The sequence below is a fragment of the Ursus maritimus genome, unplaced genomic scaffold, assembly GCF_017311325.1.
Source record: "Ursus maritimus isolate PB19 unplaced genomic scaffold, ASM1731132v1 scaffold_5, whole genome shotgun sequence".
NCBI classification, from domain to species: Eukaryota; Metazoa; Chordata; class Mammalia; order Carnivora; family Ursidae; genus Ursus; species Ursus maritimus.
In genome coordinates, this window is record NW_024426663.1 from 46,290,427 (window position 1) to 46,313,360 (window position 22,934).

The 22,934-nt window shown below is 37.4% G+C and overlaps 2 protein-coding genes across 3 annotated transcripts in view; one reads left to right on the plus strand and one right to left on the minus strand.

The window, feature by feature from the left end:
• DDX4 (DEAD-box helicase 4) overlaps positions 1-1,839 on the minus strand; it is a 73,002-nt gene extending 71,163 nt beyond the window's left edge. The window contains exon 1 of the mRNA XM_040622253.1: positions 1,743-1,839. Within this exon, the coding sequence (XP_040478187.1) occupies positions 1,743-1,814 (72 nt within the window). The 5' untranslated portion in view covers positions 1,815-1,839. The remainder of the gene's footprint in view (positions 1-1,742) is intronic.
• A 10,427-nt stretch (positions 1,840-12,266) lies between these two features.
• Positions 12,267-22,934, plus strand: part of SLC38A9 (solute carrier family 38 member 9) — a 78,276-nt gene continuing 67,608 nt past the window's right edge. For both annotated transcript variants that reach the window (XR_568839.2, XM_008691410.2), the window contains exon 1: positions 12,267-12,392. The gene's annotated coding sequence lies outside the window, so the exon portion shown is untranslated. The remainder of the gene's footprint in view (positions 12,393-22,934) is intronic.

The following is a 22,934-nucleotide window of genomic DNA, read 5'->3' on the forward strand; positions in this document are numbered from 1 at the left end:
TTGAAGAATACTTAATGAAGACAAAAATCTCAGACTAAGAAGAAATAAAAATTAGGTGACTAAAGTTCACGTGAAAAAGTCTTTATCTGTGAATTAAACTTTGTAATATAATAAATCTACTGGGAACCAGGGGTAAAAAGAACCATAAAACACCTTTTGACCAAGTAATTCCATTTTTGAAAACAAAACCCCCAAATTAAAGCAAAAAATAAGCTGTAGATATTCATGACATTACAGTGAAAAGCTAACATCTTAGATTCCCACCAACAGAAAATCGGTTATATTATGGTAGCTCCATTCCATGAAATATTATGCAACCATAAGAAATTACTTCTAGGAAATTAGTAGTAATATGGAATAGTGCTGAAGAGTGAAAAAGCTGGAATCAAAAGTACTATTATGTACTATCACTGGGGGGAAAAAAGAAGAAAATTTACTAAAAATTTATAAGAGTGTTTGTGCTAATAAGTAATACTGTTAAGTGATTTTTCTCCTCTTTTCCCAATGCTGTAATAGAATTTTCATGATAGGCAGAGGACTATAAAAAAAGTAACACACAAAAGATGTTATTTCTAAAGTAAATTCAAAAAAAAAAAAAGAAACATGATCAATTCAGATTATTATCTTGGGTATTTTGAAATAAACTTTACATACAGATCAAATACATTTATTTATTTTTAAAGATTTTATTTATTTATTTGACAGAGATAGAGACAGCCAGCAAGAGAGGGAACACAAGCAGGGGGAGTGGGAGAGGAAGAAGCAGGCTCATAGTGGAGGAGCCTGATATGGGGCTCGATCCCATAACACCGGGATCACGCCCTGAGCCGAAGGCAGGAGCTTAACCGCTGTGCCACCCAGGCGCCCCCAGATCAAATACATTTAAAACAAATAAAGGATTATGTATTTTATATTTTTGTGTGATATAAGAAGTTCCACTAAGACATCACTTGAAATAAAGTGTTCATCAAAATTGATCAATATAATGCATAAATGCAAACTAGAAATTCTAAAAGAAAGAAAAGAAAATCAACTTTTGGAGACATTTTCAGGTAGACTTCACTTATGCAAAAACAATCCCTTACAATATTTTTAAATTTTAACTTCTAAATAAATATATATATATAAAATACATAATATATATATATATGTCATATATATATATAAACTTCTAAAATAGACTTAAAGCCAATTTTCAAGTCAGAACTGAAACCAAAAACCTACTCCATGGCCTCTTCTTGTGAATTTCAATGTAACTCTTCAAAAGCCACTAAGGAAAAAGTTCTGAAGATCTGCATATTTGAAAAGCAACGTGCTGATACCATCTCAATCAGCCTAACATATTTATCTTTAGAGAAGGTATATGAAACTAATCTTCAAAATTCAAAGTATCACCCAACACCAAATTGTATTTTTCAATTTTCAACACAAGTGTCTCTCAGACATATTCAATCACATTTGTACCACCGCGCTTCCACCCACAGTAAGTCCTAAATCACTGGCATTTAAATTGTTAATAATGTCATATTTATTTTAGTTAATTATCAAATTACCTATTTCATTTCATTTGAGGCTTAGAGTGCCTCTTCCTCATTGTCCCTAAGATAGTTAGTAACTATCAGATGGAGATAAGCACAGCATACTGAAACAGACTGTAATTTCTAACTTTCCCACCACAGTGATTTTTTCAACTTTGATAAAATCTGTAGCATTTAATAACCAGAAACTTTCAATGTTACTACCTTCTCGAATACAGGAACATAGGAAGACATATGAGGTTTGATTATTTCTGCTTCCCAATCTTCATCTCCCATGGTGGCTTCCAGGCTTCCAGTTCTAGCTTTATCTTAAAACAACAACAACAACAACAACACACACACACATTTGGCCTGTTAGATCAGAATCATATATCTAAAAGCATAAACTATCATAATTTCACATACACCTCCTGAAACTACTGAATTAGCTGCTGATCTTCCCCAAAAGTGTTTCCAAAAAGAGGGAAGTTTTGTTTCTTACCTTTTACCCATCTCTTTTTACCCTTAAAAATGAGTTGAACAACTTAATCATTCTAGCAATCACCATATCCCTACTGATGTTTAGGGTTTTCCCCAAAACCTGTTCACTGAATTTACCCTCGCCTTCCAAGTGTCCCCAAACAGCTTACTGGACATTAAGGGCAAGGGAAAATTTTCAACTACTACTCAAAGTTTCTCTCTTCGCACATCTTTGTAAAGATGCTTGGTTTGACATCTTTGGTGGTTTAATGGAAGGGTGGGAGCTGCGGCCAAGGCCTTTAAGTGTGGCGGGGCAGGAGACCTGGGTTAAGTGTCCCAAATCCTTCCAACAATGAACAACCAGTTACTCCAAGAAGCGTGTGTACACAAAAGGTACTACTGCCATTCTTGTTCAGAGAAAAAGCCGCTCAGGGGCTGGGCAGAGAAAAGCTCATTCGCCTCCTCTGTAGGCCTAGGGCCCTTCGGGCGTCCAGCGGTCTTCAAGACCTACACAGGCAGGAGAAGGAAAAGCCCCATAAGACGGCCCCAAGCCCCACCTGCCCCATCTACTCTTTGTCTAGCCCAAACTCTGGCTACCTGGAAGCCCAAAGGCGTAGGTCGAGGCCTGCGCTAGGAAGACAGGCGCCGGGCCACTCACCTCTCCGCTGCTTGCTCTCCCAGGGTCCTCGCAGGCGCCGACGCCGCTTAAACGGCTGCACGTGCAGGACGCAGTCGACTGCGTCAGGTGCGCAGCTTCAACAACAAATGGCACCAGGCGACGAGCGCCACCAGCCAATCAGTGCTCAGACAGCCGGCGTCGCCCCGCCCCACCTCCGCCCCGCGTTCCCTACTTCCTCGCATTTGAGGTGTCTGTGGTCAGAGCCACTATCTTGTTCGCATAATGGCCCGTTGATCCTGTGTGTACAAGGCTGGCCATGAGCCACTTCTCTCTAGATTCTTAGGTGGGTTCTTCAACCTGGAGATGACCTAGATTTTCTCTGTGCAAGTACTGCAAGCCAAAAATGTCCACCTCCCTTTTTCTAACACCAAAAATAAAAAGGAAGATGGGTAGTGCCCTCCCTACAACCTCTTGAGCTTTCTGTTTCCTTTTTCCTACTGCAGTCCCCGGCAGTTGGCCCCTTTGGTTCTTCGTTTCTGAGGCACTTACTTCACATGCGGAGATTTCTGCTGCTTCAACATACAGTTTAGGCCCATGGAGCGGGCAGATTTCCTTTTCCTCCCAGTGACGGCTGGGATGAGGTTCTGTCTTGCTGTTGTAAAGAAAGCCTGTCGTGTAGAGTCAAGGGTCTGTGTCTTTGGGAAAGAGACGCCCTCTGATGCAGAAGGAAACGAAAATCGTGCTAGAATAGGTCGTTCATCAAGATTTGAAATTATGGTGCACAGGTTTATACCCCTAGAGATACTAGCCAAACCTAAGAGTGACGAAGGGTCATTCATGCTTAATGCTTTCACCAGATTTTCTAGTTTTGCCTCACAAAAAGTATATTTCTCAATATTTTCCCATTCCACCAAAAAGCCTAACAAAGGGCTGCTTTAAAAGTATAGTTCCATTTTTTATTTTCATCGTTTTCTGTTCTCTAAATCTTTGAAGAAATGCCTGAATATTTCATTCAGTAATATAAATCCCAACATAATCTGACACTCAGCATTGAGGATAATGCACTTTATGGGTTCAGCTTCATAGTTTTCATCTTTAGAACCACCATTACTATTTCTGTCTCTTCCACCAAGAATATGTCAGTATTTATCTACTTAGCACTATTTTCAAGGTGAATCGTTTTTAAAAGATTATATTAAACAAAGATCAAACCAGAATATATTTTAACATACCTGTCATTTTTAATAATTTCTCTTTTTAAACCAAATTTTCACATCATATCCTTGAGGAGGCTAGTACCTTACATCACTATGGGTGTACGGGAGAGCCACCAATACTCCTGATGCTCTGAATTTGTAAAAAGGGGTCCTCTAATGTATTTTAACTCATTTTGAATTGCATGTTGTTCTTTCAAAATTTTTTATGTCATGAGAAAATATTAAGCAAAAGGAGTAAGATATGAAATTGCGTTGATAGGATGATAACCAAGTAGATTCTTTTTTAGGTATAGAGAACTTGGGAGCTATTCTCTAAAATGAACTTTTTTCCAGAATTGAGGTAAAGATAATAACTTTTTAAATTTGAGTACAGTTGACACACACTGTTACATTCATTTCAGATGTACAACATAGTGATTCAACAAGTTTATACATTATGCTATGTTCACCACAAGTGTAGCTACCATCTGTCACCATACAACACTATAATAATATTAACTATATTCCTTATGCTGTGCCTTTTATTCCTGTGACTATTCATTCCATAGCTGGAAACCTGTATCTCCCATTCCCCTTCATCCATTTTGCTCATTCCCCCAACCCCTTCCTTTCTGGCAACCATCAGTTTGTTCTCCATACTTATAGGTCTGATTCTGCTTTTTGTTGTCTTTTTTTCCCTTATAGACTCTACATGTGAGTGAAATCATATGATATATTTGTCTTTCTCAATCTGACTTATTTCACTTACTATAATACTCTCCAGGCCCATCCATGTTGTCTCAAATGCCAGTCTCATCCTTTTTAATGGCTGCATAATATTCCACAATGTATAGCTACAACACATCTTCCTTATCCATGTGTCTATCAATAGACATTTAGGTTGCTTCCATATCTTGACTATTGTAAATAATGCTGCAATAAACAGAAAGCTGCGTATATCTTTATGAATTAGTGTTTTCATTTTCTTTGGGTTAAAAAAACACTTAGCCAACATTTTCTGCTTTTCAGTCTTAGAACAGATTGTTATTGTTTTCAGGTATTGCAATGAAACAGTTCTTTATGAAACATTCTCTATAATTTTTGAGAACTATCCTCAGTTAAGAAAAAGTAAATTACAATGAGAACAGAAGTTCAATATTAAGGAAAGGATAAATAAGAGTTGGATGAAAATAATATAATTCAAAAATTGAACATGGAAAAAGACAAACACAGTTAAGTAAGTACTTGCACCATGATATGTGTGCCAAGAAAGTAAAGCCAGTAGGGGTATCTCCCATGTTTAGAAAGCTCACATTCTGCCACTTTGCTTCTATGAAAGACCTACATTTGGGCCTGTTTTCACTAACAGAAAAATCCAAAGAGGATTTCTGCTTTTATGAAAAAGCGAAAGCAAAAATAGCATTCAGTGTTGTTTCTGCAGTGATGTCTTTTAGAGGCAGCAAGTGGCACCAACTCCTTCCCCAAGAACTAAGCATCTCAGCATCAAGCCACTGTAGCTTTGAACTGTGTTTGTGAGCATCTTTGCTTTAACCCAGTTTATTTTGTGCATCCCTTAGCAAGATGTGTCCTAAGGTATCAGAAAAGTCTAAGAGAGGTCATTTTTTGGTCTGAGAAGGGTCAAAATTTTTTCATATAAATTCATGGTAATTGCTTCTTCACTTTACACTATTGTAACCTGTGAAAGGTTTCATAAGAACACTCCACTTTCAGATGGTGGGGGATACCCGTGTGTTCTATTTTCTGTGTTCCCTCCGACAGATCTTAAATTAGTGACAGAACTAGATTGCAACATAGGGTAAATGCAGGAATTCATTTAGTTATACATTTAGTTATTAAATAAGCTTTAAATGAACACCTAGTGTGTGCCAGGTACTATGTTAAGTGCTACAAACAAAATTAGCCAATTTCTCAAGGAACAGTCTAGGGAAAAGAATGGCAGTGCCTAAGGAATATAAAACCTTAAGATTTCTGTCTTAGAAGGTTCACTGGAAAGCTTACATACAGTTTATCCAAATTCTGTACATCCCATGTAATAAGGTTTTCTCAAATACGTTTCACAGTTTAGAATCAAGGTTTGCAGTTAATATACTTTACACTTTAGAAAGAAACATTAAGTTCTCCAAAGAGAACTGATATTTTAGACTTTTTACGTTTTTGGTATTATCTCCACATTATTCAAAGAATGATTTTTTAATTGATGTAAACTGTGCCTAGTATCATGTCAAAGCTGTTAAATTTTTCTCTTAATCTACCAGTAGGCCAAAAATGAGTCACCTCAAATGGAGGAAAAGAGATATTCATTCCTAGGTACTAAAAATACCTGAGAATTTCTTACTCTGCACATAACCACACAAAAGATTTTTTTTTAATAAATATTACACGGATGCCTGGGCGGCTCAGTTGGTTAAGGGTCTATTTTCAGCTCAGGTCATGATCCCAGGGTCCTGGGATCAAGCCCTGTAGCAGGCTCCCTGCTCCCTCTGAGCCTGCTTCTCCCCCTCCCTCTGCCACTCCCCCCTGCTTGTGCTCTCTCTCTCTCTCTCTCTCTCACTCTCTCTCTCAAATAAACAAAATCTTTTATAAATAAATAAATAAATAAATAAATAAATAAATAACAGGTTGGAGCCCTGTAAATCAACACAAAATGGAGGAGGGGATAGGTTTATAGCACCTCCAAGATACTATGGTGCTAGTAACACATCTAAAGAAGAAAGTCACCAAAGAGGGGTTTTCAGGGTACCAAGCAGGGTCCAGAGAGACGAACTCTTTATTTTTCCAATGATTAAGGCAATATTTACCAAAGTGTGGTACACATACCACTGATTTCAGGCAATTTATGGACAATTTTCATTTTAACAGTTATTTGAATGTTTATACTTAATATTTATCTTAATGTTTTAGAAAACTAACAATCATATCAAACCTGGGATTTCAGAAATACAATTGCTTAGAATGAAGCTAAATAGTTAAGTTAAAAAAAAGTGTATTTAATTAAAGAAAAAGTAAATATTAATGGTATGCAGGAATGACAAAAATCATGAAGGTGGTATTCAAATGACTAGCATTTGGTAAACACTGGTGCAAATGGAAAAGACTTTGGATATGGGGACTGGTCACTAGGCGGGTTTTCTCCATTATGAGGTAGAGATATTTCATCAGCACATGTTCTGATTCTATGCTCACTTGGCAACTTCCTAATTAATAATTCAACTTCCCCCAAATATTTTGTTACTAAGAAAGGAGGTGGAGTGGAGAAGACATATAAGCCTTATTTGCTCCCCATTATGAATGAATACATTGAGAATCTGGTTTAGATATCAGTCTTGTTTAAATAGTGTTCCTGAAAGGTCCTAATTATAATCAACCAGACCTCCTAGAGGACATAATACATTCAGTAGTCCCTAAGTACTTTTACAAGTATATTTAATGAGACCTAAAAGTAAGTGAAGGATACAAGTCAAGTACTGACTAAGGGGTCTTCTTGGCCCTTCGCTGTAAAACAGTGTTTCATCAGTGAATTATGTATGGAGTATGGTAAACAGTCACAAGGAAAGCACGGTACACCAGAGTCTAGCCCTTTCTATTCCCAGCAGATATTAGCTATACCTAACCAAAAAAGCTGACTCTTCTGGGTCCCAAATGGCAAAGGCATTGTGATTTGTGAAAGTCATTACTGTCAATCTTCCTGGGTATAAAAGAGGGAAGTATTTCACCTCAAGAGAAGTAGTGACCACGTCCTGTCAATGAACCTTGACCAGGGATAAACCTCTTTCTACCTATGCTTACTAATATTAAAGAGTTAGAGATTTCAAACAGGGAGGAAGAAATTACTAGCATTTGTCTGAGAAGTCAGTATTGGTAATCTCTAGTTGTCCATTTATTAACTATATGAACTTGGGCAAGTTATTTAATCACTCTGTCTGTAAAATGGGGACAACCAGGGCCACCAGATAGTTATGAAGGTTAGGCCCTGCACAAAGGCACCAAGCCAAGAGGCAAGAAGGAGCTGCACTCAGCCTACTCACCACCTACCAAGCCGTGCACCTGCAGAGTGGCATGTATCCACATCAGGTACCAAGTTCTAATTCTCAGAAAGGTTAAATTCCCTCTATTTTACATATTTATAATGGTCTATTTTCCTACTTGGTCCACGACTAATAAAGGGATTTTACTGAAAAATACTCTGAAATCTATGTTTTAGAATTGTAAATTTGTTATATGGTGCTTAGTTAAAAGACTTTATTAATTTACGAACTCACAAGGAGTTACCTATACTTGCTTATTCCACTTCCCCATCTTTCATTCCTGAACCCATTGCAATCTGGCTTTTGCCCCATCGCTTCATTGATATTGGCAAGGTCAATAGCAACACTGACCTCCTTGTATCTGAAACCAGTGGACAGTTTTCAATTCTTAACCTAACAGATTTTTTATCAATCCCTGACACTGTTGACTACTTCTTCTTTACAAAAATATTCTCTACATAACTGGACAACCACATGGAAACAGATAAAATTGGACCTGCTCTTCACACCATATAACAAGATAAGAAATTCAAATGTAAAAGCAATAAACCCTTTCAAATACTAGAAGAAAACATTAGTGAATTCCTCTATACTTGGAAAACCATTCTATCTACAATTCAAAATCTAGAAGTAATAATTTTATATAGTGTGACTACATAAATATTAAAAATAAAACTTTGCATGACAAAAAAATAAATAGCAAAGGCAAAAGACACATGACAAACTAGGAAGAATTATTTCCAACATAATCCAGAAAAAGAATTAATATCTATAATACAAAGAGATGCTGGGGCATCTGCGTGGCTCAGTCAGTTAACCATCTGCCCAATTTGAGGCTCCCTAGTCCGCAGGGAGTCTGCTTTTCCCTCTCCCTCTGCCTGCTGCTCCCCCTGCTTGTGCACTCGCTCTCTCGCTCTCTGCCAAATAAATAAATAATATCTTCTAAAAACAACAAAATGGCTTAAAAAATAGAGAGATGCTTGATTTCTTTCAAGAACAATGCAAATTAAAACTACACTGAAATATAATTTTTCACTTATTAAAATGGCAAATGTTTGCAAATGTACTCTATTTAATTAATCGAACCCAAGGAGAGGGTCATGGAAACCTCTGATCTATACACCCAGTTGGTCAGAAGCACAAGGGACAATCTGGACTTTCAAGGGGTGTCTGACTGGGTGGGGCGTTGGAATTCATGTAGGACTGAGACTTTAACGTGTGGATCTGGAACTATCTCCAGGTAGACAGTATCAGAATTCAGGTAAATTGTAGAACACCCAGTTGGTGTCGAAGAATTACTTGATGGTATGGGAAACCCTTCTCCCATGTTGCAATTAATATTAGAATCTCTAGCACCAGTTAATATCATGTGCCTCATGATATGATGCAGTGAGAAAGACTCTACAATACTCATGTATTAATCCTACCAAAAATGCATAATGAATCTAATCACAAGGTAAAATTAGGTAAATGCAAATTGCGGGACATTCTACTAAATGGCCTATACTCTTCAAAAACATCAATGTCATGGGGTGCCTGGGTGGCTCAGTCTGTTAAGCGTCTATCTTCAGTCAGGTCATGATCCCGGAGTGCTGGGATTGAGTTCCACGGCAGGCGCCCGCTCAGCAGGCAGTCTGCTTCTCCCTCTGACCTTCCCCCTCTCGTGCTTTCTTTCTCTCACTCTCTCTCTCAGATAAATAAATAAAATCTTTAAAAAACAAACAAACAAAAAATGTCAATGTCATGAAAGAGAATGAAAGTCTTCAGGAGCCATTCCAGAATAAAGGAGCCTCGGGATACATGAAGACTGGAAAAAACCGGCCCAGTATCTGTTTCTATAAATAAATTAGAATACAGCCATTCCACTTGTTTACATATTGTCTATGTTGTCTCCTTTTATGCCATCAAGACAGAATTGAGTAGTTGATGACAGAGACCATATGGCCACAAAACCCAAAATACTTACTACTGGGCCCTTTAAAGAGAAAGTTTGACAATCCTTGTTGTAGAAATAATGGCTAGTGACCTGCAGTTCCCAAACTGTGGAAGTACCACAGGGAACTCACAGGGACCCCCAGAGTACGATTATTTTTTTTTTTAAGATTTATTTCTTTATTTTAGACAGAGAGAGAGAGTGCACATGAGCAGGGGGAAGGGGCAGAGAGAGAGACCATCCAAGCAGACTCCTGTTAAGCATGGAGCCTGGGCGCAGGGCTCCATCTCACGAGCCATGAGATCAGAACCTGAGCAGAAACCTAGAGTTGGATCCTTAAGAGATACCACCTGGGTGCCCCAGGGTATTTTAAATTTTTGAGGAAAATACAGTGACATCTGTCAGATACCATGTGAACTACCACATTGAGATAATTCACAATTCCAACATTAGATCAAGTTAATTTTTTTGGATAACATCATATCCGCCAAATTGAGTTTTCAGTGGTTGCTAGGGTCTCAAACAAGTGTGCAAAATCCAATGTGAAGCATGAAACAAGGATAGTGGTATCCCACCTGATTTCAAGGTTTGAGAAGTTAGGCAGTGCCCAATAGATGTACACATCCCATTAGTAAACAACCGTGGCTATTTAAGAATGAAATAAAATGTTTCTTTCAATTTTAATTCAATATATATTTATATGGCTACTAAGTTGTTAGGAAATAAGTGCATATTAATTTGTTTGGACCTAACTACTTAGTAAACTCAATGACTAATACATTCAACTTTAAATGCTTTCTACAAACACACAGGCCTGGGAAGCTGCCTCAGCCCTGGAGACATTCCAAGGCAGGCAAAATTAAGGCAAGCCCTTGAGCCAAACTTTCAGGGAACCACCAGATAGGTGAAAACGCATAATTACAATTCCTTGAGTATAAGGTCCACATTGTTGCCTCAGGTACCAGCAACCTACACCAGGAACATAAGCTACTGTCTTTAAGGCTGCTACCAACCTGGAGTATAGGAGATGATCACAGTGCTCTCTTGCCAGAATTCAGCATTCTTTTCGTAAGTGTTCCCTGGTTGTTTTACATCTTTTTATTAGATGCCAGAGTTCAAAAAACAAAGTTGATTCCAGCAGTTTTGCCAGTTTATTCATTGCTTTCACGGAGGCAACATTTTGAAATTCCCTACTTTGCCATTTTCACTGTTGTCACTCCATACCACTCACTTTTGTGCTTTTCAGTCTTGCCTAAAATTATTTTCTCAACCTGGAATGCAGAGAAAGAAGAAAATTTTGCTATCACTGAAGTTACCAAAAGAACGTTCTACTTATTTAAAGGTAGGCCAAAGAGTAATTGCAAAAAGTTTTGAATAAGGACACCATTAGCGAAATAACTTTTACCTGTCAAAAAGGCAATATTCATTACATCATCTGCCTGTTGTCAAGCCCTCAATAATAGAGGTAGTGTTTGGTGGTGTTTGAGAACTCAGGCTTTGAAATAAGACCTCAGTTAGAAGTCTGACTCTTCTACCACTTACTAGTCGTTTGGCCTTGGGTAAGTTACTTAAATTCTATAGGACTATTTCCTTATTTGTAAAATGTGGATAATACACATTTCTGGAATCATGGTAGAGACTTAAAGAGGTATTATATGTAAAATGTTTGGCACTTAATATTAACTATTAAATTTGGATTCGTTAATTTGTGTTCTTTATCCTATAATTGTTGTTTTCTTCTGGTGGTTTTCTTAAAAGAAAAAAAAATGCTACTGGCTTAGGTGTTGCTGTATGCTTTCCAAGGGACTTTGATTGAGCTTTTTACAACAAGCACACTAATTTTACTTAGATTACAAGTTAATTTGGGGTGGCTTTTTAATTTTGGGGAAATTACTAGGGATGTGGAGAATGGGATAAAATACTCCCAAAGCCCCTCTTTTAGCCTAGGGACGAATCCGTCAACGCATTAAAATAGTAAAAGAAAACAAATCAGAACAACCACCACCACCACAACAAAATTAAGTGTCCAGCCGAAAGAGTGAGAGCCCCAACCCAACATTTTTCAAACCAGTTTCCCTTGTCGGAGGGATTCAAGCACTTGACAGTACATAACACTAGCCAGAAGAGCCTGAGAAAAGACAGGTATGGGAGGTGAGCCCTAGATGGAGATGTCACGTCAACACTTTCCTACGTAACCTCCGGAGGTGCGAGGACTGCAGGAGATGGCATTTCTTCTCCTACATGCCTTTGGACCTCAGGCAAGCATCGCGCACACAAGGCGAAACATCAGGGAGCGGAGGTGAGATTTGCGAACCTGGACTGCCCCTCCCTCCAAAACCGGAGGACCGGGCTCTGCGGCGAGAGGGAAGGTTGCTCTCGCAGAGGCCTCTGGGAGTTGTAGTCCCAAGGGGCTGGAGGTTTGACGGCGGCGGCCGGCTTAGCGCGCTCAGAACTCCATCCCCCGCCGGCCCCCGCGGCTTAGGCTGTAGCCTCTTCCTGTTCGGGGGAGGAGAAGCGCTGCTGCGGCAAGTTGAGAGGATTTGGGAAAGGGTCGCCGCCTTCTCGCTGACTTCCCGGAGTCTGAGGTCTTGGCCGACCCAGGTAAGGCTTGTTCCCTGGTCTTGCAAAATCAGCCCTCGGGACAGAGCGGAGGGGACGAAGGGAAGCGGCGGGAACCGCTGAGCTTGCTGTGGAGCCGGCTGTCACCGGGGAAGTTCTTTAGTGAAACGCGTCGGAACAGTTGCCTTTTGGGGGAGTGGTGAGGCCAAAGCCGGGGACTGAGGAGGCCACTACGGAGGTGCGGCGCGCGTTCTCTCTGGGCTCTAGTAACTCCCGCCGGAGCTGAGAGAATTCGAGGGGCTGGAGGGAGTCGGTGCGTGTTTGAGCCTGAGGGTGACAGTAGGTAAACACCGGGGTGAGAAGGAGCAGAATTGGAATTATTGCGAGAATGGGAGAGCCTTCTCTGTCCCGAGTAGGGAAGAGCTGGTGAAAGGAGATCTGGGAGGGAACACCTTTGTGCCTTGAGCTAGGACCCCAGATGGGTCGAGAGCCAAAACACTGAAGTCCTCGCCACACTTTTCCCCGGCTCAAATGTGAGAGCGGGTGTCTTGATAGGTGACTTTACATCTTAGCTGTCTTAGAATACTAGCGCTGGAAGAGGCCTTTGAGAATACTAGTCAAGCACATTCTCATTTTACTGATGAGGAAACTAAGGTCCACCAAGTTGGAGAAACTGCCTCGCGCATGACCAGACAGCCAGTTAATGGCCAACTTGACTAAAACCTAATTTTCATGACTGAAGCAGTTCCGTAGTCTGTTGCTGAGATCAGTAGATCAGCAAACTCCATCCTGCTACTCCTTTTTTTTTTTTTTAATGCTTACATATACAAAATAATTGGCAGCTGCTGAAGGGAAAGTTTTTAAACTTCTCAATAGGTCAAAAAAAAGCTTGTCTTGGAGAAAAATCTCTACAAACTTCATAGTAATATAAAAGGTTTGTAGCAAATTAAGATGTGACCTTTCCTTTCCCAATGTATGCCCACTTGAGCTCTGAGAACACTTAGCCTTAGATTGCTTCTCTAAATACTAAATGCTGTATATCTCAGTCATGTAAAAATAGCATGCTAATTGTGATTTTACAAACCCTAAATATTTAGTGTAAAGGGTAAACAGCATTGGAGGATGGGAATACCCACCTGAATTACAAAATAAAATAATAATTTATGGTATTTTTAAGAAGGAGATATGAGCATAAAAGTTAAAAAAAATCATTAAGAGATTAAAAACTTCTGCTGGGCCTGCATTTTATAATAAACTTAAATTTCAATCCTTCATCGGCATTCTTTCTTTCTTACAGCCTAAACATAACTTGAGAGCATTTAGTGTTCCCATTGCATTGTTTTGGCTGGTGGACTACATTGCCCTCCAGCACTGTCAAATTAACACCTTTTGAAACATTTATTGATCAATTTGGAAGCATATTCCATCAGTCTCATCAGAATTGGAGCATTATAGGTCTTATTGGCTGGCCATTAAATGATTCATAAGGAAGAGGTTGAGGGGAGTTTGTTACCAGACTTTATAGCAGTTACAGACTTATACAGAAGAAAACACATATACATAGCATAACTTTCACCAAGCTGCCTTTTTTATGGTATGGTTCCATTGGCTTTTATATTGGCATAGTACAGAGGGGGGTAAACTATGATCAAATTTTCTACAACCATTGCTGCCAGATGTATTTATTTTTTATAAAGTGTTATTGGAACACAGCCATGCTCACTCATTTATATATTGTCTTATGTGCTAAAGGACAGAGTTGAGTAGCAGCAGAGATCATAAGGCTCACAAAGCCGAAAATATTTATTATCTGGCCCTTTACAGAAAAAAATTTATCAACCCCTGCTCCGGTAAGTTGAATGTAATACAGTATTTGAACCTCTACCACATGCAGAGGTATTAGGTAATACTAATTTTCAGTCTCTGAGGAAGAACTTATAAATACTTTTATGGTGGGTCTGTAATATAATGGACCCTTAACACAAGTTTGAACTGCACAGGTCCACTTATAGGTGAATTTTTTATGGCATAGTACTGTAAATGTATTTTCCTTATGATTTTCTTAATAACATTTTGTTTTCTCTAGGTTTTAGTGTAAGAATACAGTGTATATAGGGGCACCTGGGTGGCGCAGTCATTAAGTGTCTGCCTTCGGCTCAGGGCGTGATCCCAGCAATCTGGGATCGAGCCCCACATCAGGCTCCTCCACTAGGAGCCTGCTTCTTCCTCTCCCACTCCCCCTGCTTGTGTTCCCTCTCTTGCTGGCTGTCTCTCTCTCTCTCAAATGAATAAATAAAATATTTTTTAAAAAAAAGAATACAGTGTATAATGCATACAATATACAAAATATGTGTTAATCAACTGTATATGCTATCAGTAAGGCTTCCAGTCAAAAGTAGGCTATTAGAAAAGTTTTGGGGGAGTCAAAAGTTACATGTGCATTTTCAGCAGTGGGGTTGAGGAGGTAGGGGTCGGCACCCCTAACTTCTGCTTTGTTCAAGGGTCAGCTCTACATTTCTTAGGGCAGAAATTGACGTGTCCTATTGCAGATGGATGCTAGCATCTCGGCTAGATACTATAGATTGGCTTTTGCAAAGAATTGTGAAAGGCCACTTCTGAGCCTAGTGTGGAAAAGAGCTGACATCCTTTGAAATATACTGATACTTACAGTCAATACCTTTTAAGAATAATATCAAGTGGACTTTCTTTGGTTGCTTTCTATGTCCTTTTTATGGAGAAAAGTATTTTTCAGCGCAGGTATCAGCAAGCAGCTTAGTAAACTGTTATTTTCCTATTGAAACTCCATATATTGAGACTGTATATATTGAGACTCCAAAACCAATTTTAAAGTAAGTGGGACTTATTATTAAATGACTTAGCTTTGACATTAATAGTCTTGCTTCTGAGATTTTGTTTTAAAACAAAGAGGATTGAGTGAGCCATTAGAAGTGAATGTATCTGTTTATGTCATCTTGCATGTTTAGCTCCCTGTATCAGTGTTGTCTATGGCAAATTAATGGTATAGGAGGATTTAACATTTTAGTTAATCATTGATGATGTTATTTTGTATTTTTATCTATGTAATATTGGCTATGGAACTCTAATTTGCCCCTTAATCTAATTCATCAAACTTGAGAATACCTTGTAGTTGTACTTATCAAGACTTCCAAAAGGCATTACATTTCCTTCGAAATAGCATTTTTGGGGTATTTGAAGTTCAGGCTAATTGACTCATTGAGGCAACTGAAAATTACCAATTTTCTTACAATTCTTTGTATTTACTTGAATATTACTAAGTCTCTGGAAGGCACTATGGGTTTCAGACTCATTTATGGCTATTTAGATCCCTGCGATAGTATCAGTGTTCTTGCTTGTTTGGAATAAAGAGCTAATTTGACAAGGCCACAACATTTCACGTTTGCTCAGAACAAATACACATATGTGATTAAACTGGAACCTTTATGTGAAATCCCGAACACCCCTCACGATAACTTTGATTATCATTTTTTTGGTAAGGCTGACTGAAATCCAAGGATCCTTCTAGATTTTTCTTGTTCTGGGTTTCCTAACATTTAATCTTAGCAAAAGTATTAATTGCCAGGAGTTAAAAGAATTCTCTCTTCCTAACTCAACTGCATTCTCAGTTTAGTATAGGAACCAATATTGTAGAGAGTATTGGTTAAAAACAGAAGTCTAGGCAGACATCACAGTATACTGAAAGTAACGTTTGGGACCTAAGTATCTTGGTTTCCATCCCAGCTGTGGCTTTATTAGCCAAGTGATACAGGACATGTTACTTATAAGTTTCAATTTCTTTTTTGTAATTCGAAAGTAATACCTCTTTCCCAAATTCTAAGGATTAGTTGCGGTTAAACAACATGTAAAAATTTAGGCCAGTAGTAGGTGTTCAGTAAATAAATGTTGGTTCCAATTCCCACTACTTACTTACTGATTTGTCTTTTTCCCTGAGTTTTTCTCCAGAGTGACTACCCAGTTTTCTTCTTCAGAAATGAATTCTGTTCTTTAGGTCTTTTCTCTGTGACAGTTTAAAAATTCTGTGAAGCTCAACTTCTTTATCTTTCTTCCCTCACCGAGTTTAGTCACTTTATACTAAAGGCATATAGATATATCACCACTAAGTTAAGCCTAGATATAATTTTGCTAAGTACTTTTAAAGAGCCAAACTCATAATAAAATGATAGCTGTGTTTGTTGAACACTCAGTGTGAGTGAGGCACATTATGTACATTATCTCATTAAATCTCAAACCCTGTAAGACTAGTACTTTTATTATTCCCTGAACCAGTGAGTCTTAGGGAATTTAAACCAGTTGCCCAAAATCACATAGGAAATAGCATAGCCAGGATTCAAATCCAGACAGTCTGACAAGAGCTTTCAACTACCACACTCTACTTAATGAACCAGTGTAGGCCAATTAACCATTGTGTATAATTCAAATAAAGGAATACCCTGGCAATACTTTCTGAAGATGATTTTATCAGTTTTCAGAGATTGAAGAGCAATAAGGTTGTGTTTCCTCATCAATATTTAAATTTTTCTCTGATATTTCTTAGCAGTTCTATTGATGATTTTTTTCCCACAGTATAGAAATTTTATTAAGTTTAGTTTTATTAAGTTCAGAAATAATGGCAAACTTCTATACAGAATTTAACAGTGCCTGGCATGTTTCTAAATGTTTACACAAATGAATTTATAGGTTTTTAGAGAATTTTTTATGTGCTTTAGATTTTCTTGAATAAATATTCCCCCAGTTCTTATGTTATTCTTTTTGAAAGCATACTGGCTAAAAATCATCTTTTCAATTCCTAAAATATTTAATTTTTGAAACTGAGAGAATGTTTTAAAAATTCTATAAAGCTAATAACTTGGTTTTTTTTTTTTCCAGGAAGCAATTTAACGCTGAGGCTGAGATTGCATTTGCCATTGGTTTATTTAACATAGGTTCACTGTGGGAATTTCACAAGCCAGAGTATACAGTTTAATGCCTCTTGATAAGCCAATAAAGAAATATTCCAAATCAGTGATAAATTAATCACACTCTTGTTCGAGACAAGGGGAGATCAAAGGAATAAAGTCCAAATTTATTTAAGGTGTACCTTTTTGGAGTTGATACTTGGAAAAGACAGCTTAGCCAGCCAGAGCTAATGTCCAGCTGCCTGTACAAAAGTAAAAGTCTCCTGTTGTTAGAGCATGTTGCTAGGGAGGGTCGTTGCCCTTGTTGATGGGCAAGATGATCTTCTGGGCTGTTGCACGGCTTTTGCCACTGCAGATAAAAGTAGCCTTTGCCTCAGCAGAATCTAATTGCCCCCAGGTCTTTGGAGAGTTATTTTAGATCAGTAGAGTTACCTTTCCCATACCCAACACTCTGATAGTCCTCACAAACTCACTATTTATAGTACAGATATCCGCTTGCCATAGTTGCTTCTTCGCATGTTTTTATTGATAAGCAACTGAACTCCTAAGTTCTTATCAGTGAAAAGAGACGAGATGATAACATCCTAGCACAACTTACTTTGTTCTTGTATCAAAACAATTCTTTTTTTAAACAACTTTTACTTCTAAAACAACTTTTTTTTTGTCTTTTTCATAAACAGATGGATTAAAACAATTCACTTAGGTTGTAAATAAGTAGATTTGAAATCATGTCAAACCAATACACAGCATAACTTCTCTACAATATCTTTATTTCCCAAGTTTTTAATTCCTATGCTATGTCCACCTTAATTTAAAATGTATTTTTCATTGATATTTTATATAGAGTATTTTTACTCTTTATATCCAGGGAACATTTTTTTGCAAGTTAAGTAGTCATTGACAGTTTTAAATTAAGGAAGTTTAATAGGACTATCAATCCTAGTTTTATAATTAATGGTTCAATGTAATCTTGAAAAAATACTCTTTTGGTTTTAAAATTTAAGACTAAATAAGTCAACTGAATTATTAATTAGTTTTATTATGTAGAGGAAGGAACTGAAAGATCAAGTTTGTGTCTTTGCTTCTCAACTAACTCTATTTTTGTGAAATTACTTAACCTTGTCTCAGTTACTTCCATCTTAATGGAAGATTAATAATGATTACCTTTGAATAATGTACACTTTATATTCAGGATCATTTCTGATGCTTCACATCTAAATATGTACAATGCATTTTGTGAATCTGTGTTTTAAAATCAAGTAAACTTTTTACTATAAGAAAAATAAATTTTACACTGATCTGTAGAAAATTAATTTAACATCCTACTAGGTTTTATTATTTAAGTGATTTAAAACAAGTTACCTGACTTCTAGGCTTCCTAAATAATGATATTTTTTTAAGTTTATTGAGGATGGAGACCATGAGTTAAAAAAATATTTTTTTTTCAGTGTTTAGTACATTGTAGAGAGAAGTTGTTGAATGAATATATTTTCGGGGTTTGCCGTTACTCAGTATTTTAGTTGTCTCATCTTAAAATAGATAATCATTTTTGCTTGTGTACTCTTTATAGAAAGACATAGAAATAAATCCCTTCATGACTGGAGATGGTAGTATTTTGATTTCACTGTTTTTGAAAAGTCAGTATTTCATAAGGTACTTCTTTAACATTATTTGTCTCTAGTGAGACTAATAACTTAATGAGAGCTTTGGCTTAAATGCTGGGCAGGAAAACAGAAGAGGGAAATGGAAGGTAATGACAAAGGAAAGAAAATGCACATATTCTGGGGATAGAATATGTTACCAACATCTAAGTCACTTAATAGTGGCATTTTGACAACTTTTGCCTACCTCTCACCTCCTCATTACTGCAGAATTTTTCACTTAGAGGAAAGAGGAAAACCTCAGGAAGCTGCATATGTAAAGAGAAAACAAAACAAAACCACAAGTTTTTTCATTTGTTTTCTGAGAGGAATAATAATGCATTTGAACACTTATTTTTATTTCAAAGTACTAAGTATAACATGCATCATTTCACTTAATTTTCAACCACACCAGTGAGGTGGATGCTATTGTTTCAGTTTCACAGATGGGAAAATAGATTCATGGAGTTAAGTGGTTAATCTTCAATTACATAGGTAGTGAGTGGCAGGTAAAGATTGCTGACTCAAAAAGTGTTTTCTTTCTACTCTGTTGTAAATGCTATATTTAGAAAAATAGCAACAGCAGACATAAGACTCTGTTAAACAAATGCAGCACCAATACAACTATACTTGTTAAGGAGTCTGGTAATAAACAGAAAAAGGTGAAAGATAAAAGAGAGACAAAGAGCAAAGAACAGGAAAGAAGCACAGCATAATGGGAAAGAATGTAGTTTCTGAACTTAGACTGCCTGGGTTTGAATTCTAACTATCCCACTTATTAACTTTGTATTTGGTTAACTTCTCTGTGCCTTGTATCCTTATTTATAAAATGGGGATAGTCATAGTAACTTAGAGTTGAGGAATAAAGATAAAGCACTTGCCTTTAAATGTTAAAACTTTTTTCACTTTATGGAGCTTGCTTTGTGTGTGTGTGTGTGTGTGTGTGTGTGTGCGCGCGCTTATGTGCGAAATACAATATCCATTCAGAAAAGTACATAAAACGCATATATAATTATAAAGCAAATGGCCATATAACCGGAATCAAGTTGAAAAATACAACATTGCCATCACCTTGTAAGGTCTTCTCCTGTCCCTTCCTATCACAACCACTTATTTCACCTGCATAGAGCAGGGTTTCTCAACCTCAGAACTATTGACATTTTGGACTGAATAATTCTTTGTTGTAGGAGGCTATCTTGTTTATTGTAGGATATTTAGCAGCATCCCTAGTCTCTACCCATTGGGTCTAGTAGCACTTCTCCCAGTGATAAAAACCAATTGGGTGAGATCAAATGCCTCTCTATACCCCTCTACCACTCTATCTGCTATGTACAGAGTAGACAGTAAGCGCATAACGGTAGAAGGAGGGAGCTCCATCAGAAAACTGTTGTAGAAGTCTTGGTAACAAATGGTGGTGGCCAGACCCTGGATACACTTGAAGAGAAAGCCAACACTATTTTCCTAATGGATTGAATGGACACTGAGAAAAAGAAGTCATGAATACTTCTAAGGATTTTGGCCTGAATAGCTAGAAGGATGGAGATGGCAGCAATTGAAATCAGGAAAATAGGTAGAGTACTTTTTTGGGAAAAAAATTAAAAGTTCAGTTTTGGACATGTTAGTTGTATAAAATATAAAATATTTTGTATTTTATAATTTTATAATGTATTTTTTATAAATATAAAAATAAAGATCATAAGAATATATACATATATCAAATCATTATATTGTTCATCTAAAATTAATTCAATATTATATGTCAATTGTATTAATAAAAAAAATGGGGGCACCTGGGTGGCTTAGTTGGTTGAGTGTCAGACTCTTGATTTCGGCTCAGGTCATGACCTCAGGGTCATGAGATTGAGCCCCACATTGGCCTCTGGGCTCAGCAGGGAGTTTACTTGGGATTCTCTCTCTCTCCCTCTCCCCCTGCTTGCACGCTCTCTCTAAATTAATTAATTAATTTATTTATTAATAAAATCTTTTTTAAAAATGTGAAGTAGTCAATTGGATATGCAGGTGTGAAATCCAGGAGAGAAATTTTGGCTAGAAATGTTATTATAGAAGTTGTCGTTGTCTAGATCAATAGAACTTCCTACAACGATGGAAATGTTTTATATCTACACTGTGCAATATGGTAACCACTCGCCACATGTAGCTATTGAGCACTTCAAATGTGATTAGTGTGACTCAGGTACTATATTTTTTAAAATTTAATTTATTTAATATATACAGCTACATGTGACTAGTGGCTGCTGTATTATATAATGCAGGTGGTGTTAACTAAAACCATGAGATTGGATAATATTACCCACAAATTGAGGATAGATAGAGAAGAGAACCAAGGCTGAACCTTGAGACTGCAATTTTAAGAATTCCGGGACATAAGAAGTAAACAGTAAATGAGACAAAGAAAGAGGAGAGACCAGTGAGGTATAGAAAAAGCCTGGAGCTCTCATAAATCTAGTTTATTAAGAAGGAAAGTGTCCCTCATGGCACTTACTTCTGTTGGAGCAAGTAAGTTAAATACTGAAAAATAACCATTGGTTGTAGGTCATTGGTAATCTAACAAGAGCACTTTCTGTGTAGTGATGGGGAAGATAGCCTGATTAGCATGGTTTCAAGAAAGAATGGGAGGATCTTATCTATTTTATGCTTTCTATTTGTCCTACCTTTTTTATGTTTTTTTCCTTTCTTGCTTTTGTTTAGGTCTGCAATTTTTTTTTATCATTCTCTTTTCCTACTCTACTAGATTTTAAGTTACATACTGTTTTCTGTTATGTTAATAATTACCTTTAAAATGACAACATGCATTGATTCAAAGTATAATGTTGATCTGGATAATACGAGGACCTTAGAACACTAATTCCAACACCTTCACTTGACTTTTTTTCCATTTGGTCTGGAATTTTAATTCTTTTTTTCCACTCTATGATAATATTGTTTATTAATTCTCATTGGAATTCGTTGAACTTCTTTAATCTATAGATTGTTATCTCTTATGAATTATGGAAAATTCTCAGCCACTGTCTCTTCAAATATTACCTCTGCTAGCTGCTCTCTTTATGGTTGTCCAATTACATACATGTTAGACCTTCTCTTTCTATCTCCCATTTCTCTTAACTTGTCTTCCACATTTTCTGTCTTTTTTTTCCCCCTCTCTGCCATTCTAGATAGTTTCTTCTGATGTATCTTCTAGTTCATTAGTTTTGAACTTTTAAACCCATCCATCAAGTTTTAAATTTGGGCTGTTTCATTATTGGAGGGGGTTAAAATTCATTCTGGTTCTTGTCAAACATGCTAAGTTACTTTTTGATAATTTCCACTTTGTCTTTGCTTGTTTGTTTTACAGAATACATTTATTGCAATGTGTACTGGGAATCAAATTTGAGGTTGTAAACTAAGCTGGTGGGATGAGCTTCATGTATGCAAAGTGAGATATTAATGTAATTAATATAGTAAATAAAATTTTTAAAGATTTATTTATTTATTTTAGAGAGAGAGTGAGAGAGCATGCAAGCCAGGGGAGGGGTAGAGGGAGAGGGAGAGAGAATCCTCAAGCAGAATCCTGCTGATTGCAGAGCCTGATGCAGGGCTCAATCCTAGGACCCTAAGATCATGACCTGGGCTGAAATCAAGAGTTGGCCACTTAACCACTGAGCTACCCAGGCACACCATTAAATTAAAAAAAAAAGAATTTTTTTTTAAGATTTTATTTATTTATTTGAGAGAGAGTGAGAGAAAGTATGAGCAGTGGGGAGGGGCAGAGGAAGAGGGACAATCAGAATCCCTGCTGAGTAGGGAGCCCAACGTGGGGCTTAAGCTCAGGACCCCAGGGTCATGACCTGAGCCAAAGGCAGACGCTTAACCGACTGAGCCACCCAGGCTCCCCTAAATCAAAAATTCTTAATAGCAAGTTGACAAAAGAAGGGGAAAAAACCCTTTTTTTAATAAAGATTTTATTGTTTGAGAGAGAGAGGGAAAGAGAGTACATGAGTGGGGGACAAGGG